Here is a 24,232-nt window from a genome sequence, read left to right on the forward strand (position 1 = left end):
GAAATATTAGTATACGAGGAACACGATACTAGTGATGGAAATATTAGTATACTAGGAACACGATACTAGTGATGGACATATTAGTATACTAGGAACACGATACTAGTGATGGACATATTAGTATACTAGGAACACGATACTAGTGATGGAAATATTAGTATACTAGGAACACGATACTAGTGATGGACATATTAGTATACTAGGAACACGATACTAGTGATGGAAATATTAGTATACTAGGAACACGATACTAGTGATGGAAATATTAGTATACTAGGAATACGATACTAGTGATGGACATATTAGTATACTAGGAACACGATACTAGTGATGGACATATTAGCATACTAGGAACACGATACCAGTGATGGAAATATTAGTATACCAGGAACACGATACTAGTGATGGACATATTAGTATACTAGGAACACGATACTAGTGATGGAAATATTAGTATACTAGGAACACGATACTAGTGATGGAAATATTAGTATACTAGGAATACGATACTAGTGATGGACATATTAGTATACTAGGAACACGATACTAGTGATGGACATATTAGTATACTAGTAACACGATACTAGTGATGGAAATATTAGTATACTAGGAACACGATACTAGTGATGGACATATTAGTATACTAGGAACACGATACTAGTGATGGAAATATTAGTATACTAGGAACACGATACTAGTGATGGAAATATTAGTATACTAGGAACACGATACTAGTGATGGAAATATTAGTATACTAGGAACACGATACTAGTGATGGACATATTAGTATACTAGGAACACGATACTAGTGATTGACATATTAGTATACTAGGAACACGATACTAGTGATGGAAATATTAGTATACTAGGAACACGATACTAGTGATGGAAATATTAGTATACGAGGAACACGATACTAGTGATGGAAATATTAGTATACTAGGAACACGATACTAGTGATGGACATATTAGTATACTAGGAACACGATACTAGTGATGGACATATTAGTATACTAGGAACACGATACTAGTGATGGAAATATTAGTATACTAGGAAAACGATACTAGTGATAGAAATATTAGTATACTAGGAACACGATACTAGTGATGGAAATATTAGTATACGAGGAACACGATACTAGTGATGGAAATATTAGCATACTAGGAACACGATACTAGTGATGGACATATTAGTATACTAGGAACACGATACTAGTGATGGACATATTAGTATACTAGGAACACGATACTAGTGATGGAAATATTAGTATACTAGGAACACGATACTAGTGATGGACATATTAGTATACTAGGAACACGATACTAGTGATGGAAATATTAGTATACTAGGAACACGATACCAGTGATGGAAATATTAGTATACTAGGAATACGATACTAGTGATGGACATATTAGTATACTAGGAACACGATACTAGTGATGGACATATTAGTATACTAGGAACACGATACTAGTGATGGAAATATTAGTATACTAGGAACACGATACTAGTGATGGACATATTAGTATACTAGGAACACGACACTAGTGATGGACATATTAGTATACGAGGAACACGATACTAGTGATGGAAATATTAGTATACTAGGAACACGATACTAGTGATGGACATATTAGTATACTAGGAACACGATACTAGTGATGGACATATTAGTATACTAGGAACACGATACTAGTGATGGAAATATTAGTATACTAGGAACACGATACTAGTGATGGAAATATTAGTATACTAGGAACACGATACTAGTGATGGAAATATTAGTATACTAGGAACACGATACTAGTGATGGAAATATTAGTATACTAGGAACACGATACTAGTGGTGGAAATATTAGTATACTAGGAACACGATACTAGTGATGGAAATATTAGTATACTAGGAACACGATACTAGTGATGGAAATATTAGTATACTAGGAACACGATACTAGTGATGGACATATTAGTATACTAGGAACACGATACTAGTGATGGACATATTAGTATACTAGGAACACGATACTAGTGATGGACATATTAGTATACTAGGAACACGATACTAGTGATGGACATATTAGTATACTAGGAACACGATACTAGTGATGGAAATATTAGTATACTAGGAACACGATACTAGTGATGGACATATTAGTATACTAGGAACACGATAATAGTGATGGAAATATTAGTATACTAGGAACACGATAATAGTGATGGAAATATTAGTATACTAGGAACACGATATCGTTAAGTTGTTTGTCTGTTCTAATTCTACAAACGTACTTTTTTCTTCAGATTTTCTGCAGTTCTAGTCTTTATATTTTGGATTGTTGTAGCACGATCAAAGAAAGAAATGTCAAACAACTTTAAACCTAACGTATTTTTTCTACCTAACGTAGAACGCACTTTGCAAGAAAAGATGTTCCAAGTCCTGCGTCGACCTTAGTGTTACAACACCCACTGTCATAATGATAAGTAGACTTCACTTTGCGATAACGAAAGTTTAACTCATCAAGCTTCTGTGGAAGATGACAGAGGTCAGCTTTAGAGAACACATCTTCCGCACACCCTCCACTATACGTGAACGTCAATCTCCAAAATCAAGATAAATCCAACGAAAAGCACCAAAAGCCTCAGTGGGGTTGCATCTGGAGGTTTAATAAATATGTAGTCAAATGGATTTACTATGACTATAGGCACCTTGAACATATTTCTCACGAAAACAGGACATTCGCTTCAACTATGAAGCCTTAATAAATATTTTGTTATCGCTACCTGACACAAAATGTCTCTGTTAAGTTGCTTATTTCAGATCGGTTTGTTTGTTTGTTTGTTTGTTTTAGAATTTCGCACAAAGCTACTCGAGGGCTATCTGTGCTAGCCGTCCCTAATTTAGCAGTGTAAGACTAGAGGGAAGGCAGCTAGTCATCACCACCCACCGCCAACTCTTGAGCTACTCTTTTACCAACGAAAAGTGGGATTGACCGTCACATTATAACACCCCCATGGCTGAGAGGGCGAGCATGTTTGGCGCGACTCGGGCGCGAACCCGCGACCCTCAGATTACGAAGCGCACGCCTTAACGCTCTAGGCCATGCCAAGCCCTTTCAGATCGGAATTTTCTATTTCAACATATAATTTATACTTTGCAAAATGAGATGTGCCATTTTTTAAATCAGTTTTTTGATCCAAACTCTCATCAGTGCAAATTTTCTTGTTACCATGAATAATATTGAAAGCTCCTTTTTTTTATTCCAAAATATTTTGTCATTTGGCCCTACACTTATTAAGCATGTCGCTGTATAAGTACTTGTTTTCGGAATGTTTGTCATGAGAAATTTCATGAGGCATTGATTGCACTTTCGAAAAGTCAGGAATTGGCTTTGAACTAAAGATACAAGGACAAAATGTGCGGACACCGCAGCTTGCACTTAAAGCGACCTCAGATGTATTTTCACGTACGAATCATTCAATTAAAGCAAAGTAGTTAGCCCTCTGAATTCTAAATCAACAGACGTAAAACATGATACTCGGACAACTCGTAATTCAATTAATAACATTATGCGCTTAGATTTCTACATAACTACATAGAAATTTATGAGAAAGATAAACTGTCAAAGTAGTGAGATTCATTCTAAATTTAAACGTTGATGTTTTCGACTGGTAACATATAATATTTGCATCTACATACGAAAAATAAATAATATCCCCTGTTAAACGTTTCTTCTGTTTAACAGTCTTGTATTTAGGAAAGCATAACCACTAGGTAAATCTACATATATGAAGCACATAACTCTGTGTGTCTATTTATTTGTCCGTACCCAATCCCTCCATCCTCGATTATTGCTGTTATTGAGAACTGGTGTGAGTTAAAGTCAAGTACATTCATAGATGGCGCCAAAAACCTTTATTACATTTTATATAAAACACACACATACAGTGGGAAGGAAGGCACACAAGTGTCTTATACATCTCAGACAGTGTGCTAACACTCTATATGTTTGTCTTTGAATTTCGTACAAAGCTACATGAGGGCTATCTGTGCTAAAAAGAGTATGCTCGCCACTATTCGTTGGTAAAAGAGTAGCCCAAGAGTTGGCGGTGGGTGGTGATGGCTAGCTGTCTTCCCTCTAGTCTTACACTGCTAAATTAGGGAAGACAGCTAGTCATCTCCACCCACCGCCAACTCTTGGGCTACTCTTTTACCAACGAATAGTGGGATTGACCGTCACATTATAACGCCCCCACAGCTGAAAGGGCGAGCATGCTTGGTGCGACCGGGATTCGAACCCGCGACCCTCAGATTACGAGTCGAACGCCTTCACCCACCTGGCCATGCCGGGCCCACTCTATGGAAGTATACAATAAAAAACAACAGCAGTCATTATTGCCATAATACATAAATTCAGCCGAAGTTTCTACTCCAACAGCCATCATAAAAAAGATATGAAGAGACGTTTTAATAGTTATACCAACTTTCTTCTTTGACCCATGATCTTTCATCTTTGGTCCGTAAGACACTTCTGCAGCCATTGAGCGTCTATTAATTAAGTGAAACATTGTGAAAGAACATTAAGACTTGGATATTAAAAGTAAATACTAAAAAATAACCTACCGCCACTACTTCCTACAAAAACCTCCTGAACATCGTACAGTGTATACAATGTTTTAAGGCTTTTCAAATGAGATCCTAAACTCTAGTGCTTTCGAAAGCGCACGAGTTTTGAGCCTCGTTTGAAACCAGTAACAGATTTTTATGTGCTTGCAGCAAACGTTTAATGAAGTAACAATGAATACTCTAATAATATGTTGTAAATGATGTAAAAGCTGGAATTTTTTGTGCTATTTATCCTACCATCTACCCACACACGTTTTAAAAATTCATAACCCGGACATAGGACAGGTACCTCAGCTATTTAAGGGCAATCTGCACTAGCCACAGATAACTTAAAGTTAACTTCTAAACTTAATTTAAAAATGATAGGTTAGAGGAAACGCAGTTATTCAGCATTACCCACCGCCAGTCCGAAAAGTGGGATTAATCGTCAGGTTATAATTACCCCACAGCTGAAAGGAAAAGCATGTTTGGTGATGGGAATCGAATCCGCAGCCAGCAAGTCAAATGTGTAATATAAAACTTTCACCGGTATTTCAGTAAATATTTGTTAGCCCAAAGATCTTAAACGTTAAGAGTTTTTTGTTGGAATATTTTACTTATTTCTATCGTTAAAAAGTAACAAAGATGGTTCGATAACATTTCTTACTTTGGGAAAAAGTGACTGTAAAATAATGGCTGAAGAATACCAGCTGGGAAAACAATAGTGTTTTTATTCGGATTGTAAAACGCATTCACAACTGCTGGCCCTGTCGTCCACCTGTAGAAAATGAAATATTAATTAATTTAGTATATTGTGTGATATCTTAAAATTATAAACTATTAATAAATACACAGACATTCCTGATAGAGATTCAAAGACAATCAAATAAAACCAAAAACACAGAATTTTAGAAAAATTCTCGATATACCTAAATTGGCTACACGGCTTGTATTTACCACTATTGGATTAATGTATAAAACAAACAAAAACATCTTAACCTGACTTATATAACAATGCTAAGTCTGCATAAATTGTTTACATATTAAATGCCTATTTACATATTAATCTACGGTTTGTTTACGTACATATGACTACTCTGTAGTATCTTAAAAGTGACTGAAATCATGGTGTTGGATGATAGTTTACAGGTTTTGTTTTTTCTTTAATTTTGCGCAATGCTACACGAGGGCTATCTGCGCTAGCCGTCCCTAATTTAGCAGTGTAAGACTAGAGGTAAGGCAGCTAGTCATCACCACCCACCACCCACTCTTGGGATACTTTTTTACCAACAAATAGTGGGATTGACTATACCATTATAACGCCCCCACGGATGAAAGGAAGAGCATGTTTGGTGTGACGGTGATTCGAACCCACGACACTCGGATTACGAGTCGAGTGTCTTAACCACCTGGCCATGCCGGGCCGATAGTTTATGGAGGGAGAATTGAAGTGAATTACACACACTGTGAAGGAGCATAGTTTGAGCAAATATGATTTCATTTATATAGCTACGTTTAAGAAAAGGTCACAGTTATCACCACGACACCAAGAAGCGAATGGATGATCAAATGCTCCGAAATCTGAGAGCCCTCCCCCAAGCTGGAAACCGGGGTTTGATACTCGGGGAGGAAGAGCACAGATAGCCCATTGTGTAGCCTTATGCTTAATTCTACACAACCAATTAATCAACCAAAATCTGAGATAAGTGATACATTTATATAACTACAACGTCCCTCTCTCATTCCGTTTATTTTGTATCAGCGATTGACGCTTGTTTCAGCACAAAACTGTACAAGGGGATATCTTCGCTCTGTCCACCGAGGGGAATTCGAGTTCCTAGATTTTAAATTTGTAAGTACTTAAACTTACCGCTTACTCACTGGAGGGGGTAGTCGGTTTTTGGATTTCGCGCAAAGCTACACGAGGGCTATCTGCGCTAGTCGTTCCTCCATCCTCGATTATTGCTGTTATTGAGCACTGGCGTGAGTTAACGTTAACTACATTCATAAATGGCGCCAAAAACCTTTATTACATTTTATATAACAAACACAGTATAGACTGTAGAGGAAGACACACAAATGTCTTATATATCTCAGACAGTGCGCTAACACTCTATATGTTTGTTTCTGAATTTCGCACAAAGCTACTCGAGGGCTATCTGTGCTAGCCGTCCCTAATTTAGCAGTGTAAGACTAGAAAGAAGGCAGCTAACCACCACCACCCGTTGTCAACTCTTGAGGTGCTCTTTTACCAACGAATAGTGGGATTGACCGTCATATTATAACGCCCCCACTGCTAAAAGGACAAGCATTTTTGGTGCGACGGGGATTCGAACCCGCGACCTTCAGATTACGAGTCGAACGCCTTAACCCACCTGTCCATGCCGGGCACGAGGGTAATCGGGAATTCAACACTGTATTCAGAGAAACACTTCTTAGGTCACAAATATTGTCATCAAAACTTCCATGTTTGTTAATTCAAAAGCTGATAAAAGGAAAGAACCTGGAAAGTTACGTACTGGGCTGTGTTGGTATATCAAAATTATAAATCTACGGTGTCTTCTAAGGTTTTTCTCTCTGAAAGACCTGGAAAATGTTGTTAATAAAACCACACAAATGTTGTTGTTCGATTTGATGTATTTATATTTTAATGTTGCGACGGTCATTGGCCACCATAATAGCATTAGTAGCTTTATAAATAGTTCCCTCGTCCTCTTGTGTTTGTGTTTTTTTTATAGCAAAGCCACATAGGTTATCTGCTGAGTCCACCGAGGGGAATCGAGCCCCTGATTTTAGCGTTGTAAATCCGTAGACTTACCGCTATACCACCAAGGGACTAATCGTTCTTGAATAATAAATATACTTCAAATGCCAGTAGTTTATTCAATTTTAAAACATTACAAAATATTATCATTCATTAACAAAGTCACTGAAATCCTCTCCCACCGGTTGGTCACTATATCTATATTTAACCTCACTCTCAGGATTCTACTCGAGAAACACGGCTCCCACAATCTGAGGTTTCGCTGGCGCAGAAGCACGATCCTGCAGTAATCTGTTAAACCACCATATTTTAATATTTTTAACCTCTGTCGTTTCCTGATACAAATTAACCATCGATTATCTCCTGATATATAAAATGTTATTTTCAATAAAAATATATAAATATTTTTCACGATATTTCAATACCTAAGATGACCATGCTGACAAAATGACCACTTTTTAAACTTGGTCCTCGGTCGGGGCAAATTAACACAGCACGTTATATTTTGTATGTGCAGAATAAAAGTCAGACCATAGATACAATGAGTCCCCAGTAGCACAGCAACGTGTTTGCGGAACGTAGGTTTCGATACCCGTGATGGACAGAGTGCAGATAGCCCATTGTGTAGCTTTGTGTTTAATAACAAAACAGTGTCTAAGAGTTAAAGTAATGACTTAGAAAAAGTTAAACGACTTTTTAAGCGCTACCTGGTAGCTAATAGCGCAACAAGATCATTTGAAAACTTGTACACTTCGCGTCGTATTAAACACACGAATTATTTGAGACAAAGACGTTCGTCACTTATTTCTATCGTTGAGTACATAAGCTTAAAGACAACGTCATACTTACTTATCCTTATTGACTGGCTGGCGGAGTTTAACAAGATTTTTCGAAGCTTCAAAATTAAGGACGTTCAAAACATTAACGAAATAAAGGTCTTCGTGAACAACCAACTGTGGAATAAAACGAAACATATTTAAAATAAAATAATCACGTCTTTCGAAATATCATTATTAAGGTGTGAAAACTGATACTTTTCCTCTCTTTAAATTAGATTGGTTCCTTTCCTCACTCTTTCTCTGCTGTAGTTCTTTCGAGAAAGTAGAAATATCTCTTGGATAGTATCTCAAAAGCCAAACCAATCACTTGGTGAAACCGAACATGCAAATCGAGTACCACATCCGCAGTAACTAGATCCTGGATGAATCTACTAAGAGTTGTTTGGTTTTTAATTTCTCGTTATGTGACACGAGGGCTATCTGCGCTAGCAGTCCCTAATTTAGTTGTGTAAGACTGGAGGAAAGGTAGCTAGTCATCACCACCCACCGCAATCTCTTGGGCTACTCTTTTATCAACGAATAGGGGGATTGACCGTCACATTATAACGCCCCCACGGCTCAAAAGACAAGCATGTTTGGTGTGACGGGAATTCGAACTCGCGACCCTCAGATTACGAGTCGAGCGCCCTAACCAACTGGCCGTGCCGTGACACTAAGATTTGTTCGACTGAGGTCACTATCACTTCAAGGCTAAACCTAGTTTATATAGGTAACAGCAAAAGATTTGAGCACTTAGCATGTGACAGTTTAAGTAAAACAAAACGCTTTTACTGGCGGAAAAAAATTAGAAAATACTTCTGCATTAAGTTTAAAACCAAAATAAACGATATTTAAGGGCTTAAAAAACAAAACTCAATAAAAAATTAAAACGCAGAGGAAACTTCGCCAGCAAACCCTAACGCCTTTAAATCAGAGACCGCGTTTACAGTTCTCTCTGTATAGCTGGCTGATAAGAGAACTGTATCACTAGAATTTGAAAGTATCTGCCGTTCCACGTGACAGTTGTAAAGCAGTCGTTTGTATACAGGGTGAAGTTGGATGTAGTAAAAACAACCCAAGAAACAGCGACAGCTTCCTTGAACTAATCCTGTTACACAAAGTAATACATAAGGATGAATTTAACACAAAACCTTACCCTGATTTATCGTGATCCAAACTGTAATTTACAAAAAGTTAACATTTTGTAGACATGAAATTTACACTAAGATGTGTAGTAACTGGTTAATACGGATTATGTCACATGGATGAATCAAAGATATGATGACTGATTAAACTTCCAGATTAGCTGAAACCTTGCTAGGATTGAAAGATTAGCTAGGAATACGTCACGTGATTATGGATAGGAACTGTGAGCTTTAAATTGTTTGTATCTGTGTGAACTTTATACCTTTAAATTGTGTTTGTCTGTGTGTGAACAGTATATCTTTATATCGTGTGTTTGTCTGTGTGTGAACATTATATTTTTATATCGTGTGTTTCTCTGTGTGTGAAAATTATACCTTTAAATTGTGTGTTTGTCTGTGTGTGTGAACAGCATACCTTTATATTGTGTGTTTGTCTCTGTGTAAACATTATACCTTTAAATTGTGTTTGTATGTGTGTGAACAGTATACCTTTAAATTGTGTTTGTCTGTGTGTGAACAGTATACCTTTAACTTTTATTTGAATTCGATTGCATTTAATAAAAAGCTTGAATGTCTCCCCCCAGCTATCAATTATTTAACTTTTGATAAACGTAGCTCAGAGTTCAAGGTAACACTGAAGGTCAACCACTTTCGTTAAAATAGCCGCAAACTGGAATTTTATAAAACAGTCAAACGTTTGTGAACATACTGAGAGAGAAAGAGAATACTGATACATAGACGTAGATATGTGAGGGCGAGGAACAGTTTGGGGTATATTTTAGGTTGTTTAATACAAAAATCAATAAACACTGAGATGCGTCCTCTAGGTGTCGCTTTCGTGTAATATATAAGAAAGTTGTCTCTACTTACCATCTCATATTCTTTTGACAGCTCCACGGGATTGGTTAGAAGTTCAGGATATCCTATTCTTTCGGTAATAGCGTTAGCCTGATATAATATTATAAATATATATGCATTCATGTTAGCCTGTTATAATATTATAAATATATATGTATTCATGTTAGCCTGTTGTAATATTATACATATATATGTATTCACGTTAGCCTGTTATAATATTATAAATATATATGTATTCACGTTAGCATATTATATATATAGTTCACAGCCTTACTTATAAGGTTGTCATATTATTTTAAAACAACTTCAAATTGGAAAAAGGACACATTGAAGCTGATATACGAATTTCTTTTTATTTGTGTTTGAATATTTTCACAGCGTTTAACTGAATAATTCTATTAAATATCTAGACATACCCAAAGTATGATGTATTAATTCAAATACACACGGAAATCAATTGCAAAAAAAATAAAATTACAAGCTGAATCTGTGTTACAAGTGTTTACTAACATTGCCTACAATTGTCTGCAAAGCTCTTTTGGTTTCTTTGGTTATTTTGCTATATTGACACGAAGTTTCACCTAAGCAAAACAGTCCCTAATTTTGAACTGATATGCTAAAAGAAAGACGGCTAGTCAAAGAGCATATTCACCACCAACTCTTGTCCTATTCTTTTCTAACCAAATAGTGGAATTTAACTGCCATTCGTAACAATTAACAGCCCCTTAGTGCAGAGGGGGTTGTTTCGGAAACAGGACCGAAACACAGATATTCCGTCTATGCTAAACATTAAGGCACACCAGGCACATGAATTTCTATGTCGGTATTGTCCTTAGTATTGAAAAGTTCCAAAATTAAAAGGTATACTTTAAAAACTAGTTTAGGCTTAATATGCAATACAATTAAATATTAAATCCCCAGAATATAAGGGTTTAACAGTGCTGCATCTAGTGGTTTGAATGATGTCTCTTTGCCTTCGTTAATTCAACAGTAATGGTAATAAAAATGGTATTAACCAAGTTAACAGCCATGTCTTTGATATGTATGCTTCACTGCATTACAATATAATAAAATACAAACTTCCAGTAGTTTACCTTTTCTTTAGCTACGGTGCGAGTTTCATGGTTCATCCACTCGTTCTCTTCAAGTAGTTCATTGAAAGCCTCTCTGATGTTATGAATCATTTCTAAGGCCTTGAGAGTAAACGTTTACAAATCACTGTATTTATTGCAAAAAGGATAGTATGGTGTGCTCTTATAAGAGAGCAAGTTCTGAAGAACACGTTTATACATTGTAGTTTATCTTATACGTTTTATAAATTCTGTAAAAGACATTAACAACAATCTCTCCCACGAGAAAGTGCATGCGATCTCCTTGATGAATGACGTAGTTTATAAATAAGCCTTAATAAAGTACGAAATGTACGCTGTCACTTTAAAAATCATGAAAAAAATCACTTAACTAAAATTGTCACTTATTCAGAGTAAATCCTTTTATTTCGATTTTGGTACAACAACTGTAATTTTTAAGTAAACTTATTAGAAATAATCAAGTGCCGATATTTTCATAAGCTTGTCTAAGATAGAGTTCATACACTTAATATATAAGCTACTTTAGTCCAGAGTTCACAACAGGTTCATTTAATATTAAACTTATAAAATATGAAATCAACTTTAATATCAAAAATAAAACCCAATTCTAAGTCTTCGAAACAATCATGCACTTAGTTTCTCAATTAACTAGTATCCAATGGCATTTTCTAAAAATTCTGATTTACAAAAACAATTTTTGTATCAACTTGTTATTAACCTACCATGAATAAAGACGGATCACATGACCATATTTTTATAGAGAAAAAAACTTACGGTTTCTTTACTGGAGAGATCAAAATTGTTCCGAATGAAAAGCGCTCCAACTGCCATCCCCATCTTCTTGTTTACCAGATCGATGCATTGGCGCCATCTCACGCGATTAGCAGAGACCCCTAGGAGAACTTTTCGAAACTCAGACAGCTTCTGGGTATACTCTCCATTCAAATGGGGAATCATTTCGTTGACAAATCGCCAAATAGCGTAGTTGTGTATAACACTAAAACAATATTTTTAAAAACTAATTTTCTACATTTGTACGTTTTGCCCTTAAAACTGATATATGCAAATAAGGGAATAATGAGGTATTTACACTAAGGTTACTTTGATCGGTTACTAATTTATTGTCGCGGTTGGTATTCTTTAAATAACTCATTCTAATAATTAATTAAAACATTAATCACTTTTTTGGCTTTTGCTAGCAATAACCAAGAAAAAACACATCACCACGAGCTTCCTTCACAATGTATAACCCAAATATTTAATAAGGAAAACTAACGCCAATAATTAACATGGAGAAATTTACAAACATACATAGCATTTTTCCTGCTTCAAAAATATCTGAAAATATTCAAAAAAATTTAAAATAGCATATAACCAAAACTAAACGATTAGGAACCACACAAACGAAAATAAAGGTAAAGAAGGTCTGAAAATCCAATCAGTCGATTTTAGGTAACATTATTTGGTGGTAGGTGACTAAAAATTCTATTTAATTGATTGAGAAATATATGATAAAAACAATAAGTTATGAATTGTTATACTAATTATTATTTGAGAACGGTGCCAAAGTATACTAATGTAATAGCTTTATTATTTAAATGCTCGTATATGATTAATGCTTTTATGGTTACATAACAGTATATTACACGTCCAAAATCTCTTATCATTAGTGTTTAAGGTAAAACACAATTTTTTTTTAATTTTGGAATACTTTTGGATAGATTTTTACTTTATATTAGCCCTCACCGCTTACAGTATAATAATTATTTTTCACCTAGACCTTTAAAAGAAAAACAACTCTTACAAGATGTAACACGCAGATCCAGATATTCTTAATATTACACACATTATTAAGTAGAATGCACGGGACTGGAAACAATGTTAGATTTAACGGTAACAACATGTAAGAAAGAGAAGAAAACAGCTGTGACACTGGACAGCACTTTGGCTCTAAGCTGAACTATATGAAATTAAATCCAGGAATGAAAATGATCAGATGAAGAGCAAGATGTTTCCCTCTCTTTTGTGTTAATCCATGTTCTTTATTTCACTGCTCATTCTGCATGATTTCGAAAATAAATATTTATTTACAACTTAAAAAAATGGGTTTCAGCCTCATCTAAGTAGACACAGATTAAATTCATTACTTGGTGGCGATAGTGCTAGGATTAGTTTAGAGTGCAAAATTTACGAGGGCTAAAGTAAGGAGACGTTAGCCATTGTCGTTAGATGCTCGCGTTGCAAGTGCTAAGTCCAGTATTTGCTACTGCACTTATCATGCTTACTTTTTAGAGTTACTTTCTTTTGTTGCGAATAATGGCGAAATATAAATTATTTTCAAAACCATTTTCAAGCAACTCTTATATTTTTAACAACCAAACCACGTAAAAATTTTACTTTCATAATGAGTTTCCTATTTACATTCACGCCGCTGAGGAAAACAACAAAAGAATGCTTTCACCAAATTTTAGTATCGCTGGAAAATATGAGGGGTACTAAAACATTTATGGAAAAATTCGTGGGCTCTAAAATCAAAAGCTAATGAATAAAATGTTCCATCCCTATGCTAAAGGTGCGTAGCATTTGTGATAAATCAAAACATTATTTTTATTAGTTCTGGAGAACACTAATAAGCATGCATATATTATACATAAAGTGCAAACTACGTAAACAGAAAAGACCACAGTAGGTTTGTTTCTTATCTCACTTTTTTGGATATAAAATTATTGTTTTGTTTTATATGTATTAAGATATCCCATCCAAAATTATATTTCAGTGATGCCAATGAATATATATCACCCTTACAACACTCAATATCCAAACATTTCGTTTTAATGCGTTATTACAAATCGGGTTTTCTAAACTCCAGCTTCTTTGTTTTTCTAATTATACTTAGCTGCTGAATGATATTTCCATCTGTGTACTTTCCACACCCACAACAAAGCTGTATCAGATCCGTATAAAAAAATGATCCTTTGAATTTCGCGTAAAGCTACACCAGGACTATCTGCAGTAACCTTCCCTAATTTAGCAGTACTAAACTATTCAACACTATAATTCTTTGACCAAATAATAATAGGACTGACATTATAACGTTACCATGGTTAAAAGGATGACAAAGATTTAAGCCCAAGATCCTCAAACTGCAAATCGAGCGCCCTAACTACCCTCTGTATTGTAAGAAACTCTTGTTAAGTTTGTTTATTCACTTTCACTCGTGACAAATAAACTGAAAATGCTGTTACCTTCGACGAGACTTGGCTAAAATTTGACCCAACTGTTTGAAATACGTAAGTACGTAGACAACAACTGGTTCAAACTCGTCAACTTTTATGGGAAGGAAAGTGTTGAAGTAGGTCAGCCAGGAAATCTACAAAACCAAAATAACAATAATAATGGGAGTGAGTTTCCAAATACGCTGTTACAAGAACTTTAGTTTCATTTGGGATATAATCTTAAAAATTAACATTTTTGTTATACCTGTAATATATAACACGATTATACTGTTTGACGTGTAATACAGTTTTTCTAAAAGACAAGTTGATAAAAGCATTTATAGATAAACTAATAACACTGTGGAAAATTTAATTTATTACTTTCAAGACAATTCCTTTTTGAAGATTTTCGCTACTGTAAATATTCGCATGAAATGGCGCTGAACTCGACCATTGGCAATGATGACTACTGGTATACTGCCAAATCGATTCCACATTGTCTAAATCCTATCCAACTGACACTAATTTGATTGGACATGACTAAACAAAGTCCAAACACTCAGTATTCTGAAAGAACAATATGGGGTAACAATATTTCTAAAGAAGCATAACATATTTTCCCTATGGGTAAATTGACTAGATTGATAGATTATTTCATTTACGTCCAATGTATTTGAAAGATAAACACAGAGATAATAATTCGCATATGGTTTTCCAAATAAGAGTCGAATCTGGTGGCACGCCAGCTAAGTTTCAAGTGCACCTTACAAAAGAGTACTTGAAAAAAGAATACTATGTTTTCAGCAGTGTTCTTCAGTTCTAGTCTAAAGCTCTTAATAATAGCCTAGTGATATTAACGAACATTTATAATTAATTTCACAAATCATGTGATTATTCATCTTAATGTAACCAATTATTCTGCTTCTCCGATTAAATCCAGTAGAAAGCGCAAATGATTCAAAGTCCAAGAGAATCTGTGCTGTGATATTCAACCAAATTATTCAAATAAGAAGGATATGCTTGATGATGTCATCTAACCTGCCAACAGAAAAAGATCACTGTCTGTCTTTATATAGTAGAATTTAGTATAATCCAATAATTTACATGAGAAAGCACACATGAAACAAAAAACGTGACTTAGAACAACTGGTAATTGGAGCGAAAGGAGTTTATTCATGTCTTGAGCAAGATTTTACATTAAAATTATACATAAGGCTAGGAATCCCATCTACAAAATTTTCGAAAATTCTAAATAAACGCAAAAAACTAACCTTATAAAATTAAAAGAGACAAGAAACACTGAATGTAATTTTCGAAACACAATACTTACCTGAGGAACGAGTTCATTCAGTTCTTTAACTGTCATCTTATTATACATGACGCCAGCATCATGACGATCTGCTTTAGGTATTGAAGCCTGCAATGAAGAAAACATTTTCAGTGTTAATGCAATTTTTCAATACGAAGTCGATTAAGAGAATTTTTTAGATCCTTCGAGACACTTACGTGTTTTGATTCTGTATTTTTGTATTTATAAAAATTACTTACGTTGGCCAATTGAATTTCAAAATTCAAAACTTTTTCCATTTCAGTTTTGACATATTCTCGTTCTGCTCCAAATAGCACAGCGACATCTATCATCAATTTAAGGTAAGCCTTTCTCTCACGCTCACTACTTCTTTTGAGGTAGTATTCTCGACTTGGAAGGCCAAGTGGCATTTGATCTAACTATAACATGAAAAACAAAGCGATTTTAGTTGAAACATGGACAAACGAAATGAGGGTTAACATTTTGAGAACACTATCTTATTATAATGTGCCACTACATCTGTAGTGTGTGGTGAAGTAGTTTAACAATTAGTGCTATCTTCTATCCTTCAGTTCCTCATTTTTGGGTTCAGTGACGTAAATTAGACGCGAATTACAATACGTTTATAAAGAAAACAAATATTCCAATGACAAAACGATTATTTTATAGTAGTTATGGTTCTACGTTTCAGTTATTTCTTTATCGTGTTTTAACAACGTTGAATTATTTATTAATAGGTTTATTATATTTCTTTCATATAATATTTAGATTTGATGGATTTTTATACGTACATGATTACCATACATTTTTGTTTCTTTCATTATCATGTTTTCATTAATTTGATAATTCTTCATATCATTACTAAATGTAATATTCCAAGTCATTCGTTTGTACACCAGACATCCTCTGGTGGGGCAGCGATAAATCAACGAACTTAAATCTCTAAAATCCAGGACTGGACACAGCAGATAGCCTAATGTAGCTTTGTTGTCCAAAATAAGCAAACAAACGATTACGGAGAAATATATATTGTATTATGAACACAAACATTACCCCAATCCTTATTTAACAGACATGTACAAAATCAATCTAAGACCAAACGTGCCTTCATAACTGAGTTGTTTTTTTTTAATGACCTTACAGCTTGAAAGATCACACTGTTCCTTATGAAGAAATTCCACGTTTAATGATGTTTCAAATAAAATTCAAACAAATGATTGTTGGTTTCTTTGTTCTCTTCTTAATGCAGAGCTACACAGTGGGATATCTGCATTGGGTCCACAGCTGGGAGTTGAGCTCCAGAATTTAGCATTTTAAGTTCATAAAATTACCACTTGCCCTCTAGCGGACTTTAAAATATGACAATATAAAATATAAGATATTTAAGTACGTAAATATTTGAGTTTAATAGCTGGATTTGTCACATACACGAATTAAATGACACCAGGTTATAAGGATCACGCGATCATACAGAAATAAATACACTGATTCGAAAACAAGAAAAGACAAATTATTAAAAACGATAAAGAAACTTTCTTCTTTCAAAATAAAGGTCCGGCATTGTCAGGTGGTTAAGGCACTAGGCTTGTAACCTGAGGGTCGCGGGTTCGAATCTCCTTCATATCAAACATGTTCGCCCTTTCAGCCATGGGGACGTTATAAGGTGACAGTCAATCCCACTATTCTTTGGTACAAGAGTAGCCCAAAAGTTGGCAATAGCTGCCCTCCCTCTAGTCTTAGTGTGCTAAATTAGGGACGGCTAGCGCAGATAGCCCTCGAGTAGCTTTGCACGAAATTCAAAACAAACCAAACTTTCGAAATAAAACTCCTTGTAGAATAGTTTCATGCAGATAGCCTCAATCACAATAAATCATCAGCAGTACCAATAGTTGCATTTGAGTTATTAGTGTATAAACCCTAAATCACGAAGGATAATGACGGGAATGAAATTAGTAGCTAAAATATTGACCATTAAATCAAACTTACAATTATAGTTTCTTGTGTGAAATTTAATAAGATCTTATGGAGTTAGACCATCAATATTTGAATACTTCAATTCGGATTTTCGGTTTTTATCACTAAAGTTAAGCCTAAAGGCCAGAACAGGTGAGAGTGCTTTGTTTGTTTTTTTTAGAGTGAGTGCAAATATTTTGAACTGCAAGGATCACCTGAGTCAGCTTTGAAGATCACAAGTTAATATCTCGTCAGAAGAATAATGAATTATACCTTTGACTGATACATTTCAATGTTGCACTCAGTACAGGCTGATAGTTGATTTTCATAAACACTCTTGACATCGATATCAATGTATTGCTCTCACTACACAATCTTTAGTAACATAAAAAAGGCTTAATAGTGGGTTTTTAGTGATTTTATGTATAAGTCCTAAACCTTTGATAACATACAAATATTGGATCTAACAGAAGAGACTGTGTAGGAATACCAGTAATTGGGTGTACGAAAATTCCACAACTTGACTTTAAGAATTATCTAGATTAAAATACAATAAGTATTGCTTACAGGTTGTTGGAATGAACACTAACTACGGTTCTGACTGATGGAACTTAATGCTGTGTTGTTTTAATAAAAAATTGCACATCTATTATTCACCAGCAACAGTTTCTTTGTTTTTAAGAAAATGGTTATATAGTTCACAAAGCCAATGTCAGAAAATATAGTTCGTCTTTCCTATTTACGTCATTTCCTCTACGGATTTACTACTGGAAGTTAGCGAAAGCTTGTACACTGCAATCGTCAACGCAACGTTGTTAGTATTTCTTGAACCACATATTTTCAGTTACATTTGACCACGTGTAGTAGTTTAGATCGTGATGGATTTTTGTAAATGTACATTGGATGAAATGAACTTACATTTTCAAGTGGTGCAGAATAACTTATTTGCATTACTGCGAGTTCTTTTGGAAACAACAATACGCGTGGCCGCAGGTCAGCTAACAATGAAAGTTTTTCAGTTCCTAAAGCGAAACTTCCTAATGGTTTAGAACTGAAGTAAACGGGCAGCAGTTATTTATTTTTTTTATATCCTTCCTTAAAAAAAGATAACTAAAACTTCTTCTGTCAATATGAACACTTCGTGCTTTTGTTGATAAATTACGACAGGATGGACAAAATGATATATTAAGCCAAACTTTTCCAATAGCTTGAAGACTGAAAGCTGTAAATATCCTCAAACACGAAGCTAATTTCACGACTACTTCAGTTAATGGGTTATATATGTACCAAGTCAGGTCATACAATCTTTGAGCGTCCAAACATTTGCCCTCACACACACACACACATATATACACAATTACTTCTCTCCCAATTTTGTCTGATTTTTATTATATTTTTAGGGAAGTATGACTTGTATATATATATATAAACGCGGAAAACTTTCAATTTTTTTCCTCTTCCATTGATATTTTTGAGTTATTTTAGTTAGACTAATCAAAGTTTCCGGTCACGATTTCGGACAGTTAACAGTTTACAGGTAAAGCAGTCAGTTTCTTGTTCCTTGCTACTCAGTTATATACTTGTCAAAAATTATGATTACGTGACTTAACAAAGGTTTGTTTATTTGTTTTGGATTTCGCGCAAAGTTACACGAGGACAATCTGCGCTAGCCATCCGTAATTTAGCAGTGTAAGACTAGAGAGAAGGCAGCTAGTCATCACCACCCATCGCCAACTCTTTTACCAACAAATAGCGGTATTGATTATCTCCTTATAATACTTACACGGCTAAAAGGGGGATCATGTTTGGTGTGACGGGGATTTGAACCCGCGACCCTAGAATTACGAGTCGAGTGCCTTAACCACCTGACATTGCAGGGCCCGACTTAACAAAGGAGCTTAAGATTGATACCTTCTGCAATACTAAAAAAATCGAAGTTAAACTTTAGTCATTCAGATCTATATGAACTGTAACTTTAAAAGCAGAGAGATATTTCGAATGTTTCAGTTGTGTTAGATCTACACTAACCATTATTATTCCATGTATTTATCTTTCACATCTGATTGGAGTTATCTGTTCACAAATTTATAGTTTTATTCTTGTTGTTACTGACCTCTATGTTCTTTTGTAGCACAGTATTACATGTTTTATATTTATGATTGAGCTTAGTGTAACACTTAACAGAGCTAGCTATTAACAGATATAATGCGGACAAAGAAACCTCATGATTTATATTGTAGGAGCGTTATACTTTGATGAACAACTAGAGTATCACACGCCCCATCAATAAACAGTAACGTATATACAGTGACATAGAGAAAAACATTAAGTTTTAATTCAAGATTAGCTCACAAAACCACAACGTTAGATAGTGTTGTTATACTCATTTTGTCTGATTAACCAAGTTTTAAACCTGATAAGATTTTAGAAGTTTTTAACTCATTTTTTAGTTTGTTTGTGAGTATAATTTATTAAGTTGACTAGTGTACAATTCCTGTCTTATAGTTTTAATAAAATCTTGTTATTACAGCTACACCTGTATCTTCATGTCATCAAACAAAATCATATCTATACTTTGAATTTGCAATTTCTTAGAAAATCTTTAAATTCCATTTTCCTTTGTAATATAAGGGCGAGCTATCGTTATTTTGCATCCACAGAACGAGTCTTAACAACCTTCAAAACAAAAGCCGGTTATGGTCAGTACACTGTCAGTTTTTGTAAATAAGGGTAATGTTTTCTTACTCATAGGTGAATGAAAATGCTAGTCTTTATGTATTTTTGATAATTTAAGTACGAAACATGATATTTTACAAAAAGAAACAAATCAGCAAAGACGATATTTTCCCTTTAACATGAGACATCTTAACTTACTTCAGGAATGTCTTAACACCCAGTTCTGCGAGTCGGGGAATCGGATGGACTGCTTATAAGTGTCACGGTTTTCGGTATTCAAATTGGAACAAAATTAAATGTGCTGAGATAAAGAACAGGATCTGTTAATATCTGTTTAAAAAATTACCGCCAAAATAACTCATCTCCCATAAGTGTTCGACCACAAAGATGCGAAGTTTTGGGTTTGAGACGGAGTGTCTTCCTGTTGTATAACTAGTAAAAGTGTTCTCTTCTGGTAGGCACTATAATCAGCCACCTTATAGAAGAAAGTAGGCCTTGATCTCGAAACTGGTGCAAATTAGGCCACGCTAGTAGAGGATTCAGATTCCAGATTATGTAAGGGGTTCAAGACTCTAAGTAGATTTTCAAAAAAAAACTAAAAAGAATACCGTAAAGTTTCGTTTGAAAATTAGGCCACGAAAAATAAATACCACCCTGACTCTCAAACTGGGTTTTAAACTTGAATTTAGTATCAATACAATCCATTGAGAATCAACAAAAAAAACAGTTACAATAGAGATTCGATGCCCCTCTCGTTTGTATGAAATAAGACAAAGTTTTAAAATTTCTATCGAGTGTCAGTAGGTTTAAATAGTTCCTAGAACTCGCACCTTATTCATTCCTCAAACTATAGAAGTTTGGTTTGCTTTGAATTTCGCGCAAACCAACACGATGACTATCTGCGCTAGCCGTTCCAAATTATGCAGTGTAAGACTAGATGGAAGGCACCTAATCATCACCACTCACCGTCAACTCTTGAGCTACTCTTTTACCAACGAATAACGGGATTGACCATCACATTATAACGCCCCCACGGTTGAAAGGGCGAGCTTATTTAATATGTGAGGGGATTCGAACCCGCGACCCTCAGATTACGAGTCGAGTGCCTCATCTACCTGGCCATGCCGGACCTTCTATAGAAGTAGAATATGAAATTGTTTTATAACAAAGAGTGTTTGTGTGTTTGTTTTCTTATAGCAAAGCCACATCGGGCTATCTGCTGAGCCGGGAATCGAACCCCTGATTTTAGCGTTGTAAATCCGAAGACATACCGCTGCACTAACAGAGTGTTAACGTGCATTTTTTCACTCATAAATTATTAGCGTTCACTGTTTAATACACGACATATATAATACACAAATGCGACGTGTTATTTACACACTATATTTTCACTCAGAGGTTCCCATTACTGTTTGTTTGTTTGTTTGTTTTGGAATTTCGCACAAAGCTACTCGAGGGCTATCTGTGCTAGCCGTCCCTAATTTAGCAGTGTAAGACTAGAGGGAAGGCAGCTAGTCATCACCACCCACCGCCAACTCTTGGGCTACTCTTTTACCAACGAATAGTGGGATTGACCGTCACATTATACACCCCCACGGCTGGGAGGGCAAGCATGTTTAGCGCGACGGGGGCGCGAACCCGCGACCCTCGGATTACGAGTCGCACGCCTTACGCGCTAGGCTCCCATTACTCAACACAGCTTTCCTAACCTGATACATAATTCTTCTCATATTATTTTTCATATTCAACTACAATTAAATTACCTGAATGATATTAACCGATGAGTTCTTATCGTCAGGTCCAACCCATTGTTCAATAATGATACCCATATTATAATCGCCACGAAGTAAACCCAGTAGTTTCTCGATTGGCCACGAGGGTTCGGTCCAGTTGCGACTGGTTACTGGCCAACCTCCAAGACTCGTGATGATATCATGAAGTGGTTTGTCGCCTATAGCATCAATCTGGCCTGAAATGTTTAAATGAGAACTATTCCTTTTACTTACTAACTTCAACTGTAAAACGAAGAGTAAGAAACCACGTCTCTTTTTTTCAAAGATTTTCAAATCAGAGAACAACTATTCTCTGTTTTTACAGAATTTTCAAAGATAGAAACAAAACTCAAAGATTTTCAGAGATGGTGTGCGGTGTAAAGTTTACATACAATTGTAATCAATATTCTATTGCATTTGAAAAACAAATAGCTAGTTGTCCTAATTATCTACAATACACCACAAATAAATATCCCTCGAAGCCTCTTACTTTATCAAAACTGTATTCTCCATCTTATCAGAAACAGTTTATTCTCATTTCTAAATGGATTTAGTTTTTATTAAAATTGATAAATAAAAGTATTAATAGAGACAGTATTGAGCCCGAAAATTTTTGTTTAAAAGAATCTTGCAACATTTTCTGTTTTATGACATGTAATTCGATTTCGTAGTCGTTGAATAAAACATAACTGAACACCTATCAACTCATTTTGCTTTTGATTTTCCACAATATTAACGTTAAAACTGTTAGAAACCCGCCAACACCTTAGTTCAAACAACACAGAAAGTTTCTTAAGTGAAACGATCGTTTTAACTATAAATAATAATAATAAATTTAAAAAGTTCGTAAGAGTTAATGGTGTTGTCCAAGAACAAAGATATAGTTTATAAATTACCCATCTTGACACAAGACTTGTAGAATGTTTTCGCTTTTACGGTGGCGCTGTTGTCGTAGGGATTCGCTGCTTCCTCCAAAAGACCTAAAATGTTAAAATAACTTCTAAACTTTTAGCCACACAGAGTAATACGATGAATGTTAAATGCCATGAAAAAAAAAGACTTTGTGACTGTTATCAGTGATCAGTGTTTCGTCTTAAAATACTATATATTATTTACTGGAATATATAAGAGCTCTAGAAAACTAACTATCTTTAGATTGTTAATATTTTTCTGTCTCCTACCTTTACATCTTGAAAACGTACCTTTCAATATAATCTGCAACTGATCAGCCAGCACTTCAAATGTGCTTACACTACTTCTGTCTTCCGGAATCACGTGGCGTTTGTTCCATGTGCCACAAGCATACTGGAAAAAATTTTCGCAAGGATCGACTGTCTTGTCCATAGCCATTAACAGAGAAGCCGCTGAAATTACCAATAAGTGCTATTACTTTGTGTTTTTTTAAGACAGTAGCTCGTGCAAACACACCACACACATCTATTTTTCTCATAAACAATCAAATATTCATTTTCATGAAACTTTCAGCCTGTTCGCTTACAAAAATCAAGGGCAAACCAAACACGGGTTGTATTAAGCAACAAATATGTTTGTCACATCAGAAAATCTCATTTGTAAACACAAGAGGGTAAAACTCGAATATTTCAGTTTTATATCAACAAACATCTGGAGAATAAAAAGGTATTTCTCCTGGAACCGTGTTTCAGTTATATTGTTAGTGTTGAAAGAATTCCACCTACATATAAAAGAAGCCACTAATGAGTTATATATGTTTTATATAATAAAACTGGCACATAAGAAAAACTGAATGCCTTTTTTTCAAGAGTGTCATAATTGTGAGAACCGCCTCTCTCACTCATGGTCTTGATGAAGACTTAGCCTTTCTTTATCTTCGTTTATTTTCATTTAATGGTAATAAAAAAGACGCTTTATTTCAGTACTAGGCTACATGCTGGAACGTATACTACTAGGGTTTATTACCAAGTGATTTTTTTTAAGTTTTGTAGTTTATTTATTTCCATACCAATAATAGAGATATTTGAAATAATGTCCTCGAACTGGACGAAGTAAAC

The 24,232-nt window shown here is 35.0% G+C and overlaps 1 protein-coding gene across 1 annotated transcript in view; it reads right to left on the reverse strand.

Moving 5' to 3' along the window:
* The window catches only part of LOC143229728 (neprilysin-1-like), a 59,215-nt gene that overhangs the window by 12,704 nt on the left and 22,279 nt on the right, over nucleotides 1–24,232 (reverse strand). Inside the window, exons 4-14 of the mRNA XM_076462462.1 lie at nucleotides 23,405–23,566; nucleotides 23,099–23,182; nucleotides 22,194–22,399; nucleotides 16,041–16,220; nucleotides 15,823–15,909; nucleotides 14,523–14,647; nucleotides 12,052–12,274; nucleotides 11,281–11,379; nucleotides 10,199–10,276; nucleotides 8,215–8,318; nucleotides 5,269–5,379 (exon numbers count right to left, since the gene is read on the reverse strand). Coding sequence (XP_076318577.1) covers nucleotides 5,269–5,379; nucleotides 8,215–8,318; nucleotides 10,199–10,276; nucleotides 11,281–11,379; nucleotides 12,052–12,274; nucleotides 14,523–14,647; nucleotides 15,823–15,909; nucleotides 16,041–16,220; nucleotides 22,194–22,399; nucleotides 23,099–23,182; nucleotides 23,405–23,566 — 1,459 coding nt within the window. The remainder of the gene's footprint in view (nucleotides 1–5,268; nucleotides 5,380–8,214; nucleotides 8,319–10,198; nucleotides 10,277–11,280; nucleotides 11,380–12,051; nucleotides 12,275–14,522; nucleotides 14,648–15,822; nucleotides 15,910–16,040; nucleotides 16,221–22,193; nucleotides 22,400–23,098; nucleotides 23,183–23,404; nucleotides 23,567–24,232) is intronic.

Source organism: Tachypleus tridentatus, chromosome 10, assembly GCF_004210375.1.
Source record: "Tachypleus tridentatus isolate NWPU-2018 chromosome 10, ASM421037v1, whole genome shotgun sequence".
Classification (NCBI taxonomy): Eukaryota; Metazoa; Arthropoda; class Merostomata; order Xiphosura; family Limulidae; genus Tachypleus; species Tachypleus tridentatus.